This window comes from Oncorhynchus nerka, linkage group LG27 (genome assembly GCF_034236695.1).
Source record: "Oncorhynchus nerka isolate Pitt River linkage group LG27, Oner_Uvic_2.0, whole genome shotgun sequence".
Classification (NCBI taxonomy): domain Eukaryota; kingdom Metazoa; phylum Chordata; class Actinopteri; order Salmoniformes; family Salmonidae; genus Oncorhynchus; species Oncorhynchus nerka.
In genome coordinates, this window is record NC_088422.1 from 52005136 (window position 1) to 52025416 (window position 20281).

General features: G+C 39.3%; 2 protein-coding genes across 5 annotated transcripts in view; both read left to right on the forward strand.

The window, feature by feature from the left end:
- Positions 1–3525, forward strand: part of prdm12b (PR domain containing 12b) — a 55973-nt gene extending 52448 nt beyond the window's left edge. For all 3 annotated transcript variants that reach the window (XM_065011770.1, XM_065011771.1, XM_029638563.2), the window contains 4 exons: positions 675–865; positions 1070–1225; positions 1647–1761; positions 1924–3525. In XM_065011770.1, the coding sequence (XP_064867842.1) occupies positions 675–865; positions 1070–1225; positions 1647–1761; positions 1924–2354 (893 nt within the window). In that variant the 3' untranslated portion in view covers positions 2355–3525. The remainder of the gene's footprint in view (positions 1–674; positions 866–1069; positions 1226–1646; positions 1762–1923) is intronic.
- Positions 3526–3894: 369 nt separating this feature from the next.
- Positions 3895–20281, forward strand: part of c5 (complement component 5) — a 56907-nt gene continuing 40520 nt past the window's right edge. For both annotated transcript variants that reach the window (XR_003860876.2, XM_029638564.2), the window contains exons 1-10: positions 3895–3999; positions 4241–4436; positions 4841–4997; positions 5135–5205; positions 7922–8016; positions 8133–8215; positions 8359–8449; positions 10817–10919; positions 11188–11320; positions 11588–11703. Coding sequence is in view for 1 of the 2 variants with exons in the window: in XM_029638564.2 (XP_029494424.1) it covers positions 3935–3999; positions 4241–4436; positions 4841–4997; positions 5135–5205; positions 7922–8016; positions 8133–8215; positions 8359–8449; positions 10817–10919; positions 11188–11320; positions 11588–11703 (1110 nt within the window). In the remaining variant the exon portion in view is untranslated. The remainder of the gene's footprint in view (positions 4000–4240; positions 4437–4840; positions 4998–5134; positions 5206–7921; positions 8017–8132; positions 8216–8358; positions 8450–10816; positions 10920–11187; positions 11321–11587; positions 11704–20281) is intronic.

Here is a 20281-nt window from a genome sequence, read left to right on the forward strand (position 1 = left end):
GCAGCTATTACACGGACGGCACTTTTCTCTTTCAGTCGCCTTTAATAAAGATGGGTGTTCCTCCGTTAATATGCGGCGAAGGCTAATTCTATTGCTATTCACACCATGTCAGCCGTCTAAATCGACTTTCCATTTTTTCCCCAGAAATTCCAGGCCCTTTTAAAGAAGTCATCATTTCATTGTCCCTACATGTGTTGCTACAAAGTTTTTAAGTGGATCATAAATGTGGAATTATACATTTCTTTCCACTTGCATTTAGCCTTTAATGTGCCCATCACATCCAAAGCATAACAATTTGCTGCTTTCAGGTTGGAAAATGAGCTTTTAACCCTTTTCTGCTTAGGCTCAAATTAAATTTAACTGGGTTTCACACCCTAAATGATTAGGCACCAAATGAACAGTGCTTGTATAAAATTGAGTTTATAAAAGACAAAGACATTCTGTGGTATTTGTAACAATACTAACAACATTTGTTGTCAACTGGGGAAAATTGATGGCCCACAATATTCAATATCCCCTTTGTGAAAGCACTGATTTCTGCTGCAAGGAGCAATTTCATAGCAAAGCATTGAGACCAGTGATGGCAATTGCAGCATAGACAACTGAAATGTTGCATGATGTTGCTACAATACAGGTATATGTTATCATGCTAAATGTCCCTCTCTGTTCCCCAGAGGTTCACAAGCTCTCCAGTCTGGTGTTGCCAAGTGAAGTGATAATAGCCCAGAGCTCCATCCCTGGCGAGGGCCTAGGAATCTTCTCCAAGACCTGGATCAAAGCTGGGACAGAGATGGGGCCTTTTACTGGCCGAGTCATCTCTCCTGAGCATGTGGATCTCTTCAAGAACAACAACCTCATGTGGGAGGTAAGCAAAGGTGGAGTGTGCATGCATGTTGCAGAAAAGACACTGGTAGGTCATGTACAGGCTTACTACACCCCAATGCTAGTCATTTAATAATTGTTTGACACATACAACCACATACACATGAAAATAATAAATAGGATAGGATCAGGTTATTGCTTGTATGGATATAGATAGACACTCCATTGTTTTTGTGTGTTCCCTTAGGTGTTCAATGAGGATGGTACTGTGCGCTACTTCATTGATGCTAGTCAGGAGGATCACCGCAGCTGGATGACCTATATCAAATGTGCCCGCAACGAGCAGGAGCAGAACCTGGAAGTTGTGCAGATTGGCAGCAGTATCTTCTACAAAGCTATGGAGGTGAGTTTGACCCACTGAACTAGAATGAGTAGAACGGGGATCCTCATTCAAGTCAATGATCCCTCTCTATGAGATTCAATTTATATGGCTAGACCCCTAGAACAGCGTTATTTCATTACATTGTTATTATTATCATGGCTACTCACATTATTACATCAATATGCACTACATTCTACTTCTACATGATATTGTACTAATAATAATACAAATGTTATACTAATACTATATTCACAAGAAGTTGTCTTACAGACTCAAATGAGCTGGGCCCTTTGTGTGTTTATGATTCTTAGTAAATTAGTCAGTCAGTCCATCAGTCAATCAATCAATTAGGCAGTCATTGCTTATGATGTATTGTTGTGTTGTTTCTGATGTTATTGTTATTCCATAAAATTAATGTATTTTGTATGTCAACCCTCCGCAGACCATTCCCCCCGACCAGGAGCTGCTAGTGTGGTATGGAAACTCACATAACACATTCTTGGGGATACCCGGAGTTCCAGGAATAGAGGATGACCAGCAGAAAAAGAGCAAAACCGGTGAGTCTTTAGTCGGAAACGACTTGGGCCAAAACATGCAGATGGGCCTTTCACTATCACTTTCTGAAATAGGCTGCCAAAGTTTAGATGTATTTATTTCATGTACAACATCGAGAATGTTTGTCGAGATGAGTCTTACTCTATTCTCTCTCTCTCTCCTAGATGAGTTTCATATTTGCGACGGCTCCACCTCCTCGTCCTCTGCCCTGCCTACCACCGCTAGCCGGATGCGCTGTGTCATCTGCCACCGGGGCTTCAACTCTCGCAGCAACCTGCGTTCCCACATGCGCATCCACACCCTGGACAAGCCCTTTGTATGTCGCTTTTGCAATCGGCGCTTCAGCCAGTCGTCCACCCTGCGCAACCACGTGCGCCTGCACACTGGCGAGCGGCCATACAAGTGCCATGTGTGCCAGAGTGCCTACTCTCAGTTGGCAGGACTGCGGGCACACCAGAAGAGCGCCAGACACCGGCCCGGTGGTGCTGGGGGAGTGGTGGTGGGCCTCCACCAGGCACACTCCCCCCCCCCCCAGATGACCACGGTGCCCCACCCAGCCTCTCTGGTGCACCACATCCCCACCATGGTCCTGTGAAGGAAAGCCTTGTACATTCATTCCAATAGGCACATCCCCTCGACAGTGATGATCGTACTGCAAAATGTGATGCTTTTCTACAAGTCTGCACTTCCTTGCACATATTTGATGTAAATTAACTAGCTGTAGTGGTGTCACTGTTAGAGCTACCGGCAAATGGACTTTCTGATCACATATAATAGTTTGGCCCTCACAATTTCTCTTTTACAATGCACTATGTAGGACGAAGGTGATCTAGGTACTGGAATTCTGTTAACTTACTGTCAAAAATGTAAGTAGACCTGATGTTGTCACTGTGACCGTTCTTGTGAGATTAAGTTTAATCTCTGTGTATTAATCAACTGTGAATGACCACAGTTGATTAATATATATATATATATATATTTGGGTCCATAATATACAGTACTGTATGTAGTGTATTGATTGGTCATGCCAGGTACCGTCATACTGATAACATATAGAAATCCATTTATTTTATAGATATTTAACAAATCTCTTGGTCAAGTTCTGAATGGTTTAACATTTTGAAGTTATTGGAAGTTATTTTTCTCTCTTACCAGTGCATGGGACAATATTTGTCTACTCCGTGACGACAAGTCTTGGGATGTTCTTGTACATCTTCAGAGGTACTGTATCTGGGAGGCAAATGTAGTTCACTTTTGTTTGCATGCAGTTTTTTATTTATTTTTTTGAAAAAAATGCTATTTGTTTATTTCCACCTGAATGAGGTAGCCCAGGCTGACAGTCAAATTGATTTGTACAAACAAGATCTGGGTTTGGGAGTACATTTACACGTTCATAACATTGATTAACTCATATTTTTGACTATTGTAACAAGAATTGTGTAATTTGCCACTGTAATGGATGAAGGATCATTTGAACTGGTCACTTACCAGGATTTTCCAGACTCTCCCAATAACCATTAGCTTTGTTGTGTCCCAGTCAGGGAATAGAATGATTCATGACATGTAAAAACACTATATAAGATGTAAATATAATCCTAAAATGTACTCTATTTCCAGAATTATTGAATAGTCACTTTATCTCTACATGTACAGTATGTATAACTTAAATTACAAAGCGGGGTGCAGTGTATTACCTATACTATGTTTGCATATATAAATTACTTTGTATTTTCACCTAGTACTCCAAATAAATCATTGTCATAAATCATCAACCTTCCTTGTCTTCTGTTAATTGTCCCATGATTACAACTGTTTATATCATACAATCTCTTCATATATAATTTAACTGTACCATATACTGTATGTCTAAATTCAGATTCCCTTAGTGAGTTAATCCATTGATAAGCCAAATTGCGTGTAGTAAACGTGGTTTCCAGTAACCTCCTTATCGACTTGCATCACAGAGCCAACAGAATCGCTCTTGTGAAATAATGCTGTGAAAACAGAGCTTAAGCAAACTCACCTTTGTGACTAGAAATGGTTGGAAATTCTGAGCTTGGATGACCACAGTTGATGATTAACTGAAAACAAGCATACTGCACAAACTCCTTAGTGGGCTGGATAAAAACATCAGCGGTTGGATTTGCAGTCAGTCAGTCTCATCGGCAGTGGAAGATGAAACTCTTACTGCTTCTTTGTGTTTTTCATCGCTGCTGTTTGGCAGGTGCTCAGGAAAAGACGTAAGTGGCTGCATTTATGACAATCCTGGCAATTGTCCTTTATTTGTTAAATTTAGACTTGTTTGGATTAGTAAGTATAGTAACTAGCTTTGTCTGAGCCAGAATGGCCCATAGGGCAGGAGCATATCTCCCGTTTCTGTAACATGAGGCAGCTTAATGTACAAGTACATCCCCTGAACAGGACACTAGTGTGTCACAGTGACATTTTCTATAACCCTGTTTTTCCCATATAACTCCTAAGGTACCTGATCACTGCACCTAAACTCCTCCGACTGGATGCATCTGAGAAAGTGGTGATTCAGCTGTTTGGCTATACCCAAGAAGCCAATGTCCATGTTTACTTGAAAAGCTCTATGGACGCATCCCATATAAAATATGCTGATCAGTTTGTGACCCTCAACACCCAGAATGGCTTCCTGGAGGCTGCCACATTGAGGGTCAGACAAAGCGCCAACGAGTGAAAGAGGCAGTCATGTTTCCTTTTGAAGGACAGGGCAGTATTCACAAAGTCCCTCAGAGTAGGAGTGCTGATCTAAGAACAGTTTAGCCTTTTCTAATAAAAAAAAGAAGACAGGAGGGACCTGGTCCTGGATCACCATTCCTTCTCTGAGATGTTTTACAAATACAGGCCCAAGTGTCTATATCTGTGTAAAACAGGAAATATGTAGTAATACAAAGATCATGGAGATTTGAAATGTTTATGTTATGTTGGTTATGAAATGTATGTGGTTATGATTTTGCATGAGTTTTTTGTCTCACATCTTTCTTTGCAATAGGGCATACCAGGTTTGTATGAATTTTATTTGAGGATTTTTAAAATCAATATATTAACTCTCCACAGATTTTCCCTAGTACGTTCCTTAAGGATGCCACTCATGCATACCTTGAAGTTATAGTTCCAGAACAGTTTGCGCAGCACGTGAAGATACCAGTCTCTCGTAAAAATGGCTTCCTCTTCATTCAGACTGACAAAGGCATTTATACCCCAGAACAATCAGGTGAGGATGATAACAGCATTGTGCGCGTGTATTGGTGCGTAATGTGCATATGTGTTTGAATGTATCCGTTGCTAGTTGTATGCCATTGTGAGAAGTGGATACACATACCCCTTCTAATGCTAAGCATTATCCAACAGTGAAAGTGCGAGCATTCTCTCTCAATGAAGATCTGCAGCCAGCCCTTCGACCTGTGACTCTAACTTTCAGGGTGAGTGTATCACAAATCAATGAGATTACAACCTTTATTTACCCACATAAAAAGACAGCCAAAAGTTAGTTTTCACTATTATTTCAACCATCTAAAAGCACAACCATATTCCAATGGAAAAACAATGTTTGATTTTTGGTTTAGGTGTCACCCACACTAAAAGCACAGCAAAGTTTAAATGGGAATACAGTGTCAGATATTTAGTTTATTTATACAACATATTGTGTTATCACTGTGCTTTATCTAATAGCGGAACCAAATGACCTGGATTGCAGTTGAGATTACATTAAATGTATATGTTGCAATTGATCAATGTCGTTCGACAATCTGCACAGATTATTACAGAAACTGTGAAGATCTCCACGGAACTGCGACAACCTATGCATGCTATCTTGAACATGCATTCTTTACATCCGTGGTCCTCAACTGGTTTTGCCTCGGGACCCAAATTGAACCAGGTGGTCTCAGTCAAGACCCAATATTTGCAGTGCGAAAAATAATCGCCAAAATACAATCTGGAAAACTATTTTTAATGCTATATTGATAGTAAATGTTGCAACTATATGACATGAGAACAACATTCCCATTCATTGTCAATAATAACATTTTGCCCATATTCTTGATGAAACATTTGAATAAACTCACTAGCTTGAGACTACAAAATCAACCAAAATAGTGCTACTAACCAAAATAGCTCTATATTGAAAATACTGTGACTGAAGAAAAACATTCCTTAGATTAAATTATTAGAACATGTAAATTCATTATCATTTATACACATTCTCTACCTGGTTTATGTCGTCTAAATTCAGACTGGAGTATTTTGCATTAGTATACTTTTTTTTTTACTCGGACACAAATATGTTTAGCTAAAGTAGCAAGTATGTTTGTTTGGTTACCAAGGCAACTACTGTAGCTATCTAGCAAACGTGCTAGCCAAAATAATGCACTCTGTGGAAGACACATTCGTTCATTATTTTCTGTAGAATTTATAGCCCCTCGTTGATTATCCCTTACTTCTACAACCGGTGAGTTTAATCCTGAATGCTGATTGGTTAAAACTGCATTCCAGCCGGTGTCTTTTCCACAAGTTACCACCAGCTACATCTATGATGTTAAAATGCCTATTTACTTCTGTTCCATCTGACTGGCAATCCACTGTCTCATCAACCCAGCCAAGCACTTTATACACTTGATCTCCACTATAAAAAGCATCTAGACATTATCTCACATTTAGTTTTTAACAGCGGAGATTTGAATAAAACTTCTCTGTCTCCGACATTTGCAACATTGTTTCAATATTCAAATTCGATCTGCTGTCCCATAATAATGAATGTGTCGGGAGTCGGAACGAGACAGAATGGCAGGCAGCGTTTCTCAATCAGTCGAAATCATTAATCAATTGGCATCATTTTTATGGATATAGACAAAGAAATGTAAATAGAAAAAATGTGAAATTAAGTGCAGCTAGTTTGCAGTCTTTCCAGCTTCAGTTTGAAATGATTGTGTTAGCTAGCTAGCTAGCTCCTCTGAACAACAGTGACCTGACGAGAGAGCACATTCTATATGCCAGGCGAAATCGCGCCTCGTTATCTCATTGTTATTGTTGTATCCAAATAAATGTCTCTAGAAAACAGTTCAAACAAATGCAGCTACTTTGCTGTTATTCTGGCTAAATTAGTCGTAGTTGGCTGACTAGCTAGCAAGCAAGGGATAAGACTGTTGCCAGCCAGTATGGCAATGGAACATTTAGAACGAACGACTGGGTCGTGTCCATAGATACAGAACAAAAAGACTGTAAAACTGGGTCGCGTCTCTAGCAACCGAACCGATAGAACGAACGACCAGCCGGCTTGGGTAGCAACCTTAGATTTGTTTCGGGATTATATCCTGTGGAAGGATGAAATAGTATGAATAAATTCATCCAAATAACGTTCCACCACGTAGTTCATTATTTTCCATAGAACGCATAGTCCCTCATTGATTATCCCTTACATATGTTAAAGAATATTTATGAACAAATACTTATTTACAATGACGGCCTCCACCGGCCAAACCCTGACGACGCTGGGCTAATTGTGCGCCGCCCTATGGGACTCCCAATCACGGCCGATTGTGATATAGCCTGGATCGAGCTCAAATCTTACCGAATCCAACATATCAATTATGAATTTGTAGACATAATGGAATTAACTCCAGACTAAGTCAGTCGCACAGATGGAACTATCCAACCAGCCGATACTTCTCCTTAAAATGTAGATAATTGGTGGCGTTGTTAAACTAAACAATTCAATATCACTAAATATCCTTACATTTGAAATCAACCCGAGCTTAAATCCCTAGGCCTATTCTATTGTCTATTTTTAGTTGAATTCTGGGTTGAATTGAAACAATAGCTGTTGATGACTTTGCAAATTCTATATAGACCTAAATAGCATAATTGATGATATATGAGCGATAAAGTATGGTCACATTTAATTTGCTCAGTTAAACCTACTCTTTGGAATGACATGGAACTTTGTCATTTGGGTGAACGGTCCCTTTACGAAGCACCTTCAACACCAGTGATCCAGTTAAACTAAGTTATTTCTGAGTCCTGGACGACAGTACTTCTAGGTCAGGAAGGCAGTAGCGATGCACTTAGTCATACACTTAGTCATACACTTAGCCATACACTACATTGATATGGTTCTTTCTTTTGTCTGGCAATGTATAGGACCCAGAGTTACAGAAGGTGGAAATTGTAGACATGACAGATGTCAATGGAATCCCATCAATGCAAAATCCTTTCAAAATCCCTCTAAAACCTAAGTAAGTGGTATCTACAACACAACATTTGACATCACACTGTTAGTCATGATTCAGCATGATAATATCAGTTGTATGTATCATTAATGACAGTACATACGGTGTGGTCCATGTCATAGGTTAGGTATCTGGATAATTGAAGCTTCTTACACAGATGAGTTCACCACAAAAAACAAAGCTGAATTTGAAGTCAAAGAATACGGTAACTCTACAAGAAACATTGATTGTGATTGATGATTGAATTGTACTTAAAACATTGTTTTATTATACCTCCCACCAAGTTACATTTATTTAGACACTTTTGAGTCTAACTTTTGAGTTTAACTGTGCTTTCTTTATTATTAGTATTACCCAGTCTATCCATCCACATGCAGCCACAGGCTAACTACATCAGTTTCGGTACTTTTGAAGCTTTTAAGATCAAGATATCCGCCAGGTGGGTTTAAGAACAGAAAAGTTATGTTTTTTTAACTGAAACGTATCTCAATCCAACAATATTCAGTCTGGGGCCTCCCGGGTGGTGCAGTGGTTAAGGGCGCTGTACTGCAGTGCCAGCTGTGCCACCAGAGACCCTGGGTTCGCACCCAGGCTCTGTCGCAACAGGCCGCGACCGGGAGGTCCGTGGGGCGATGCACAAGTCGTCCGGGTTAGGGAGGGCTTGACCGGTAGGGATATCCTTGTCTCATCGCGCACCAGCGACTCCTGTGGCGGGCCGGGTGCAGTGCACGCTAACCAAGGTTGCCAGGTGCACAGTGTTTCCTCTGACACATTGGTGCGGCTGGCTTCCGGGTTGGATGCGTGCTGTGTTAAGAAGCAGTGCGGCTTGGTTGGGTTGTGCATCGGAGGACGCATGACTTTCAACCTTCGTCTCTCCCGAGCCCGTACGAGAGTTGTAGCGATGAGACAAGATAGTAGCTACTAAACAATTGGATACCACGAAAAAGGGGTACATTTAAAAAATATAAAAAATATTCATTCTGCATGATCAGACTGACTGAATATTGTTGGATTGAGATACGTTATACATTTATATATATATATAAATCAAAATAATAAAGGGAACACTAAAATAACACATCCTAGATCTGAATGAATGGAATATTCTTATTAAATACTTTTTTCTTTACATAGTTGAATGTGCTGACAACAAAATCACACAAAAATGATCAATGGAAATCAAATTTATCAACCCATGGAGGTCTGGATTTGGAGTCACACTCAAAATTAAAGTGGAAAACCACACTACAGGCTGATCCAACTTTGATGTAATGTCCTTAAAACAAGTCAAAATGAGGCTCAGTAGTGTGTGTGGCCTCCACGTGCCTGTATGACCTCCCTACAACGCCTGGGCATGGTCCTGATGAGGTGGCGGATGGTCTCCTGAGGGATCTCCTCCCAGACCTGGACTAAAGCATCCGCCAACTCCTGGACAGTCTGTGGTGCAACGTGGCGTTGGTGGATGGAGCGAGACATGATGTCTCAGATGTGCTCAATTGGATTCAGGTCTGGGGAACGGGTGGGCCAGTCCATAGCATCAATGCCTTCCTCTTGCAGGAACTGCTGACACACTCCAGTCACATGAGGTCTAGCATTGTCTTGCATTAGGAGGAACCCAGGGCCAACCGCACCAGCATATGGTCTCACAAGGGGTCTGAGGATCTCATCTCGGTACCTAATGGCAGTCAGGCTACCTCTGGGGAGCACATGGAGGGCTGTGCGGCCCCCCAAAGAAATGCCACCCCACACCATGACTGACCCACCGCCAAACCGGTCATGCTGGAGGATGTTGCAGGCAGCAGAACATTCACCACGGCGTCTCCCGACTGTCACGTCTGTCACATGTGCTCAGTGTGAACCTGCTTTCATCTGTGAAGAGCACAGGGCGCCAGAATTTGCCAATCTTGGTGTTCTCTGGCAAATGAAAAACATCCTGCACAGTGTTGGGCTGTAAGCACAACCCTCACCTGTGGACATCGGGCCCTCATTCCACTCTCATGTAGTCTGTTTCTGACCGTTTGAGCAGATACATGCACATTTGTGGCCTGCTGGAGGTCATTTTGCAGGGCTCTGGCAGTGCTCCTCCTGCTCCTCCTTGCACAAAGGCAGAGGTAGCGGTCCTGCTGCTGGGTTGTTGCCCTCCTATGGCCTCCTCCACGTCTTCTGATGTACTGGCCTGTCTCCTGGTAGCGCCTCCATGCTCTGGACACTACGCTGACAGACACAGCAAACCTTCTTGCCACAGCTCGCATTGATGTCCCATCCTGGATGAGCTGCACTACCTGAGCCACTTGTGTGGGTTGTAGACTCCGTCTCATGCTACCACTAGAGTGAAAGCACCGCCAGCATTCAAAAGTGACCAAAACATCAGCCAGGAAGTATAGGAACTGAGAAGTGGTCTGTGGTCCCCACCTGCAGAACCACTCCTTTATTGGGGGTGTCTTGCTAATTGCCTATAATTTCCACCTGTTGTCTATTCCATTTGCACAACAGCATGTGAAATGTATTGTCAATCAGTGTTGCTTCCTAAGTGGACAGTTTGATTTCACAGAAGTGTGATTGACTTGGAGTTACATTGTGTTGTTTAAGTGTTCCCTTTATTTTTTTGAGCAGTGTATATATATATATATATATATATATATATATATAATAATATATAATAATAATTTTAGCTTATACTGTTGCATTAATTCTTCATTAAGTTGTCTTGTCTCAATCCAACAATATTCAGTCTGTCTGATCATTTTGCGGTTCTACATTATCCTGGAAGATATTGAGATTTTTTGTTATTTGTGCTGTGTATCAGGTATATTCATGGTGCTCCAGTTGCAAATGCAGACGTATTCCTACGGTTTGGATACATTGGGAAAACAACTGTCATCCTACACAAATCAGTGAGAAGAGAGCAAGTAAGAATTAGTTATGAGTAACAAGTTATGTTTGTGCGGTTGGGTGTGTGTGTCAGTGCACTACACATGGAGAAAGAAGATAGTGGGTTCGAGTCCCGCTGGTGCCACCCACAAGAAAAATGTATGCACATATGATTGTAAATCGCTTTGGATAAAAATTTCAGCTAAATATATCATATAATAAATATTATTATATGATATTATTGTTTCACGTTGATCTTCTAGAGCCACTGGGGTTTTTAAGCAAAATTGTGATCAAACCTTTCAGATGACAGAAAGTGGTGACGTGGATGTGTGCATAAACATGAAGAAAGCTCTATCACTTGAAGATGGACCCAAAGAACTGGAAGGGATGGTGGAAAAGTTCCTGTATTTGGCTGTGATGGTACAAGAGCCAACTGGTGAGAGACGCACAGTGTAGGCCCCCCTTGTTATACACATACCAGTATTGATGCCAAAATACATACTCTATAAAAAAATCTGCTCCATTAGGCCTATCCATTTAAACAATAGTAATGCATCTAAGATGAGCTCACTTTGACCTAGAGTTTGATTGATTATTCAAAGAAGATCATTCCATTATTGCAAAATGATTGCATCATTTAGTTTAGCAGGAACATATTATTACTCTATTTTTGATCAGACAAGGTTATTTTTAATCTCTCTAGGTGGTATCTCCCAGGAAGCTGAGATGGCCAATGTGAAGTTCCTAAAGTCCCCGTACAGACTGAGTCTTGTCGCTACTCCTCCTTTCATCAAACCAGGACTGCCATACGCTATCAGGGTAGGGCACCTCTATAGCCTTGTTCATATTGGAAGTTTGTAGTGACTCAAATCCCATTTTGTTGCATACCTGATTAGAATCTGTTATTTTTCAAAAAGCACATGGAATCAGATATTTCAAGCCTAATTTCAAACCACCTAAATCTGATTTCTGGCCATGCGACTTGTGTCTGATTGGTCAAATCTGATTTATTTGCCCTCAAGTGATTTTTAGACTGTTATTTGACACATCTTGATGCTTGCTAGATACTCCTTTGACAGTTCCCAACTCCTATGGTCATTGTTCTGCTAAACATGACAGATCTGGGACCAAGCTATCTTTTATGCACAAATTGAAATACATGCAATAATAAAATTGCAAATTAAGTCGACACCGAATATATCCTTACTGTAAGATCTACTGTACAGAAGTAAATACAGTCATGTGAAAAAGTAAGTACACTCCCTGGAAAGTAGTCTCTTTTTTGTACATATTTGGACAAGTGGATATGTAATCTTCACTTCAACACTATTGACAGATAAAGGTAACCTAATTTAACAAATGACACTAAAATATTATACTTTGCAATCATTTATTCATCAAAAATCTACAGAAATGCAATTCCATGGTGTGGAAAAAAACAAGTACACCCCTAACTTCAATAGCTGGTGTTGCCACCTTTGGTAGAGATAACTCCATGTAGCCATTTCTTGTAACTGTCTATCAGTCTTATATCGACTCAGTTGAATTTTTGCCCATTCTTTACAGTACTGCTTCAGCTGTCATGATTGAGGGCTTTCTTGCATGCATGGCCCCCCACAGGATTTCGACAAGATTGAGATCTAGGCTTTGACTCTGCCATTCCCATAACCCTCCATTTCTTATTTTTGAGCTATTCTGTTGTAGCTTTGCTTGTGTGTTTTGGATCATTGTCCTGTTGCAAGATCCATGTTCGGTTCAGCTGTATCTTTTTGACAGATGGCCTCACCTTTTCCTCAAGAATTCCATGGTACAATATTGAATTCATGGTTGACTCAATGATGGCATGTTGGCCAGGCCCTGATGTAGCAAAGCAGCCCCAAACCATAATGCCACCTCCTCCATGCACCTGATTCTAATTTTAGCTATTTTATGTGATGGTAAAGGTAGCGGTCTACGAACTTCTTCCGCATTGGAAATTGCAACATTTTCAAAGTAAAACATGTTTTGTGTGATTTGTTAAATTTGGTAACCTTTATCAATGAATGTGGTTGGAATGTAGCTCAAATATCTATCTGTCCAAATATGCAAAAAAATAAGACCACTTTCTAGGGGGTGTACTTACTCTTCACATGACTACATAATTGTAATTATAAACTGGGTGGTTCGAGCCCTGAATGCTGATTGGTTGACAGTTGTGGGATATCATACCGTATACCACAGATATGACAAAACAATTATTTTTACTGCTCTAATTACATTGGTAAGCAGTTTATAATAGCAATAACGCACCTCTGGGGTTTGTGGTATATTGCCAATATACCACGGCTAAGGGCTGTATCCAGGCACTCCTCGTTGCGTCATGTTAAGAACAGCCTTTAGCCATGGTATATTTGCCATATACCACACCCCCCCGTGCCTTATTGCTTAATTCTACAATCTTAGAAACAAATGTGCTAAGTAGGACCATATAGGGTTCTTTAGTTTGTCCCCATAGGGTCAAACATTTTGCAGATGGTTTTACTTACTATAGAACCCTCTATGTAGGGTTCTTCATAGAATCCCTTTTAAGTGGTTCTACCTAGAACCCTGTATGAAGGGTTCTGCCTCAAACCCTCTACGATGGTTCTACCGAGAAGCCTTTTATCCTCTACCGGTTCTTCCTAGAACCCTCTATGAATGGTTCCACCAGCCTTATTAGCATTTTAAATTAAAGTCTTTATGACAATACCTTACATATATCATACGGTCTTTCTTTGAGTGCCTAGTTATACCCTAACACAGTGGTTTTTAGGAAACTCCTGGCTTACAGACCACATTAGGCCAGCAAGTCATATTATGCTGACTTGCAAAGTGATGTGTAATTCCTATTGGAATCCAGCCAGAGTGAGAATATCCAACAATTGGACCTATTAATCACCTGCAACCTACGTTAAAGATATTACCTGGTACTTTTTTTATACCTTTTAGCCAGTAGTTCTGAAAGTAGCGCCCACGAGCCAAAGTGGTCCCCGAAAATTGCATACTGAGTCACGTGTGCATTTAAGTACTGCATATGCACAATTATTAAGGGACCACCAGATAAATACAAAAGTCTTCCCATATACAGTAGGTACAGTTTAAATCATTCTCACACCAATCTTTTTAAACTGATCAGATTACTCAAACTCCTGATGTTACGGTTTAACACTGAGGTAAACACTAGTATTATTTAAAAGAAAGAAAAATTGTTATAATAAAAAATCTTCTTCAGATTTATAAGGGGTCTACAGTGCCTTCAGAAAGTATTCATACCACTTGACTTTTTCCACATTTTGTTGTGTTACAACCTGAATTAAAAATGAATTAAATTGAGATGTTTTGGGACGCTGATCTACACACATACCCCATAATGTAGAAGTGGAATTATATATATTAAAATACATGTAATAAATGAAAAGCTGAAATGTATTGAGTCAATAAGTATTCAGCCCCTTTGTTATTGCAAGCCTAAATAAGTTCAGGAGTAAAAATGTGCTTAACAAGTCACATAATAAGTTGCACGGTCTCACTCTGTGTGCAATAATAGTGTTTAACCTGATATTTGAATGACTACCTCATCCCTGTACCCCACACCTACAACTAACTAACTGTAAGGTCCCTCAGTCAAGCAGTGAATTTCAAACACAGATTCAACCACAATGACCAGGTAGCTATTCCATTGCCTCGCAAAGAAGGGCACCTATTGGTAGATGGGTACAAAAAAAAGCAGATATTGAATATCCCTTTGAGCATGGTGAAGTTATTAATTACACTTTGGATGGTGGTATATATATACCCAGTCACTACAAAGATACAGGCGTCCTTCCTAACTCAGTTGCCGGAGAGGAAGGAAACCGCTCAGGGATTTAACCATGGCCAATGGTGACTTTAAAACAGTTACAGAGTTTAATGCCTGTAAGGATGGAACAACAACATTGTAGTTACTCCATAATACTAGCCTAATTGACAGAGTGAGAAGAAGGAAGCCTGTACAGAATACAAATATTCCAAAACTGTTTGCAACAAGGCACTAAAGTAATACTGCAAAAACTGTGGCAAAGCAATTAACTTTTTGTCTTGAATACAAAGTGTTATGTTTAGGGTAAATCAAATACAACACATTACTGAGCACCACTCTCCATATTTTCAAGCATAGTGGTTGCTGCGTCATGTTATGGGGATGCTTGTAATCATTAAGGACTGGGGAGTTCTTCCAGATAAAAAAGAAAATGAATGGAGCAAAGCAGAGGCAAAATCCTAGAGGAAAACCTGGTTCAGTCTACTTTCCAGCAGACACTGGGAGATTAATTCATCTTTCAGCAGGACAATAACCCAAAAACATAAGGCCAAATCTACATTGGAGTTGCTTACCAGGAAGACAGTGCATGTTCCTCAGTGGCCGAGTTACAATTTTGACTTAAATCTGCTTGAAAATCTATCGCAAGACTTTAAAATGGTTGTCTAGCAATGATCAACAACCAAGCTTTGCACACCTGGATTGTACAATAATGTCCCATTATTCTTATCAAAATTCTTCAAGTTCTATCAAATATACATTTTATTCAATCCATTTTTAATTCAGGCTGTATCACAACAAAATGTGGAACAAGTCAAGGAGTTTGAATACTTTCTGAAGGCACTGTACCTATGTGAAGGAATAGGCAGGTCCATCTTAATTCTGGTATTAGGCAATGGTCTGTTGCATGTTACATTTATATTTTTGTTTTGTTAGTTGAAATGTTTTAGGGCATCTGTAGATGGACTATTCAAATGAAGTGTTACCATTGAATTGTAATATTTAAGATACTTTGGGTGCCATTTGAAAAAGGTTTGTGGCAAAGTACTGTAAATTATTATTTGTATACAATATATATCAGATAACAAGGGCCAGTCCTGGTCACCTGGATCCACTGGTGATGACAAATCAAATCCAAATCCAGTCAAATAACAAAAACATTTAACATAAGAAAGCAATCAAGTAAGTGTCATTGTAAATATATAACATACTAATAAAAATACTAAATAAACTAAATCAAGTACAAGAGGCACGCATATAAAATAAAATACGATTTAAAAAAATAATATTTTAATTTATATCGCCTATATTGTATGGACATTTTTTGTCCATGTGGATAGTGAGTGGAATAAGGTACAATGTAGTAGCAGCATATATTTACAATCGGAGGCCCCTTTCAGGTAACGAATCTGGATCCCCTCATCCGTGGCAACTCGGGTTGTAGGGTTCTTCCTAATGGCTCCTATACACAAAGAAAGAACATTGAGATACATTTGAATTGCACATGGTCTTACAAGAGTTTAAGAATGTACTTAAAAGTACTAACTCATTTAATAATATCAAAACTTACTGTGAAGAATGGTTTTCAGAAACAAGTCCCTGAAACAGGCCTTATCACCGGTTGTGGCGATGGCAAGACGATTTGACAAAATGCCAGGTAGCATCCAAAACACTGGCGACTTCAGGTCCTTGGCACCCATTACAGCCAGAAACCGAAGCTACAAAATGCAAGAGAAGTATTATAAATGACAAGCTATGTTATAACATATTTCTTCCTCCACCCCCTATATTTTATGTTCATTTATTGTGATAGTCTGTAAAGACAGATGGCAGATATTTCCAATACTTATTTACATTCAAGTTGGTAACAGTTAGCTATGTTCTTCCCTTCATGTCTGTGGCCCAAACTTGGCAACGTTGACCCGTTGTAGTGTTTCACTTCTGGCCCTGTTTGAAACAATAATGTTAAATTGAAATTAAGTAAATACTGTGTAAGAAAGAACAGATAAGCAAAGTCCCATCTGGACTAAGTGAATGTAACGTTTACATACCTCAATGGCTATCACATCCACATGGAGCTGTGGTGTTTTTTTTCTCTCATTTTGTCTGTCATAGTTGAAGTGTACCTATGATGAAAATTACAGGCCTCTCTCATCTTTTTAAGTGGGAGAACTTGCAAATACTTTTTTGCCCCACTGTATAGAGTACAGGGAACTTAAGGTTGAATATATTATTATAGACCTGCTAGATCTACTGTCTTTATTATATTACAGACCAGCTGTATCTACTGTCTCCATTTCACTTTGGCCATTGTTGTGGGTCTGCCCTCCCCTCAACAGCCTCAAATAGGCTTTTTCATGTGGGAAGGGGTGGGGCGGCAGACACACGCAACTCACATTTCATTTGCATTACATTATTATTTATTGCTTCTAAAATCACAAATAATATTTCATATTATTAATTTCAAACAAGGGCATTAGAATGAGAAGAACTTACCAGTCCAAAACATGTCCTCTCCATTCAAAAAATATTCCTCCACTTGGGAATCGCTAAATGAATCGTCCTACAACAATCTCTGTCTCACTTTTCCGATCAATGTCTTCTAAAATTGTGTGTACACCTGTATATCTAGACTTCGATTTAGCTTTCCCTGACTTAGTCGCCATACTGATTGATATATAAACAGCTGAATCTGCGCGTTTACCAAACAATGCTGTGCGTAATATGCGTAGCTCTTCCCGGTATAAAACTTCAATAGCGAAGGACTCTCTTTACACAGGAGTTTACTACATGGGTTGGTCTTCCAACACATAACAATTGCATATTGCCGTTTACCTCAGCTCATTGGCTATCTACCCAGCTAGATTTCAAGATGATCAGTGGTCATTGGGTTAAAATACAGTCAATCAACGAAACAGTGGTCATATCATTGGTGCACAGTGATGTCATTACTTGTTGTCTTCAAATCGGTTTCTTTCAGTCAATGGCCCATCAGGTTTGGTTGTGTTACAAACAAACCAGTTGATTGCAATGAAACCAAACATGACTGGAAAAGTCACATTTTGTGTGGGTATTTACCCTCGAATGTGTCGTCGAAAATGGAGTGAGATGGAATTCACGACACAAGCGGTTGACAAAATGTTTCGTGTTAGGCTATAAAAACGGATTTTATCAAACAAAAGATCATTCATTGTGTAACAATGAGCATTGGGATTGCAAACAGACGAAGATCGTCAAAGGTAAACAATTTATTTTAATGCAGTTTGTGATTTTGTTAGCCTGTGCTGGTTGAAATAGTTTTTTTTAATGGGGCTCTATCCTCAGATAATCACATCGTATTCTTTCGCAGTAAATCCTTTTAAAAATCTGACAACGCAGTTGGATTATCAAGATTCTAGGCTTTTGATACATGTGAGACACTTGTATTTTCATGAATGTTTAATATGACTATTTATGTAGTGATCACCGTATGTTGTGGAATTTCAGCCCGCTACCGGGTTCCGTGCTCAGACAGGTTAATCCAGCCACTTTGTCAGATTTCAAAAAGGCTTTACGGCGAAAGCATACCATGCGATTATCTGAGAACAGCGCCCCGCATACAAAAGCATGAAAAACATTTTTCAACCATACAGGTGCATCACGAAAGTCAGAAATAACGATAAAATAAATCGCCTACCTTTGAAGATCTTCATCTTTTTGCAATCTCAAAGGTCTCAATTACACAATGAATGGTCGTTTTGTTTGATAAAAGTCCTTCTTTATATCCCCAAAATGTCTGTTTATTTGGTGCGTTTTAATCTGAAATACACAGGTTCCAACTCGCCCAACATGCCTACAAAGGATCTAATAAGTTACCTGTAAACTTGGTTCAAACATTTCAAACAACGTTTCTAATCCAACCTCAGGTACCCTAAAATGTAAATAATCTATACAATTTTAGACGGAATAAACTGTTTCCAATACCGGAGAAAAACAACACAGAGCGCACTCTCATTCATGCGCACCAAAAGACTAGAGTCCACCTGAGTGACACTTAGAAAGACTACTTTTTCATTTAAAAAACAACAACATCGAATAATTGCTAAAGACTGTTGACATCTAGTGGAAGCCATAGGAACTGCAATCTGGGTCCTAATAATTTGGCTTCGCCATAGAAAAGCATTGGATAATCCAATTACCTCAAAATACATTTTCCTGGATGGATTGTCCTCGGGGTTTCGCCTGCCAAATCACTTCTATTGTACTCACAGACATTATTTTAACCGTTTTAGAAACTTTAGAGTGTTTTTATCCAATACTCCCATGCATATGCATATCCTAGCTTCTGGGCCTGAGTAACAGGCAGTTTACTTTGGGCACCTCAGTCATCCAAACTTCCGAATACTGCCCCTTATCCCTAAAAAGATTTAAGAAAGGCTCATCCTTTGTTCAAAAAATGCCTTTTTGCCTTTATACAAATTTCTAATTTCCGACTAATTTAACTTTTTTTTATTTTTAAGTATCACCCTTTCTTAAACAAGCCATACAAACTGGTTGCAAATGTTATGGATAAATTCAAATTTACTGATTCATTTAAAAAAAAAACATTCTTTATGGAATTTAAAAATATATATATATTATATTTGTTTATGATATTATGAATAGAAACGGAGGAGTTATGTCACATATGCAGTTATCGAAAATATCTGCTCAATCCAAACTTACAACCAACTGATTGCAGCACTACCACAAAAACTTGTTTGTCGGCCATATATTAAAGATACAAATTGGCTTAAAGGAACTGGCATGAACAAAAAAATATACCAGTTTAATTTGAGGAAAAAAATGTTGACAGCTGCCCCATACAGGTTTCAAAATAAATGGGAAGAGATTTCCAGTGTAACAATTCTATGGAATATGGTTTATGAACTGGTACAAAAAACTACACTTGATTCAAGACTTAGAGTTTTCAATTTAGATTGTTATATAAAATTCTTGCCACCAACAGAATGCTATGTATATATGGGGCGGCAGGTAGCCTAGTTGTTAGAGCGTTGCAACCGAAAGGTTGCAAGATGACAAGGTTAAAATCTGTCGTTCTGCCCCTGAACAAGGCAGTTAACCCACTGTTCTTAGGCCGTCATTGAAAATAATCATTTGTTCTTAACTGACTTTCCTAGGTTAAATAAAGATTAATAAATACAACAGTCTCATCTGTGTAGATTTTGCTGCGACGAGACAGAATCAATAGCTCATTTATTCAGGTATTGCCCCTATGTAGCTTGTTTATGTTCACAGGTTCAGAAATGTTAATAAAATCACAACATGCTCTTAAAATGAATCTTACAAATAGCAGTGTTGGGCGGTTTGGAAAGCCATAGTCATTAAATAATATAACACTATTTCTGTAAAGGTTTTCCTCTTTAGCTCACAATCTGTGGAATCTATACGATTCGAAAGGTAAAAAAATTAGGTAAAACATCACAGCACAATTGAAAAATATATGGCACATGGAACCCAAACAAGGGTGGTCTATGGTGATAGGTGGGATGGGTTGAGAGTGGCTGAGGGTTGGAATTAAATAGTTTATGTTTGGTAATGTAT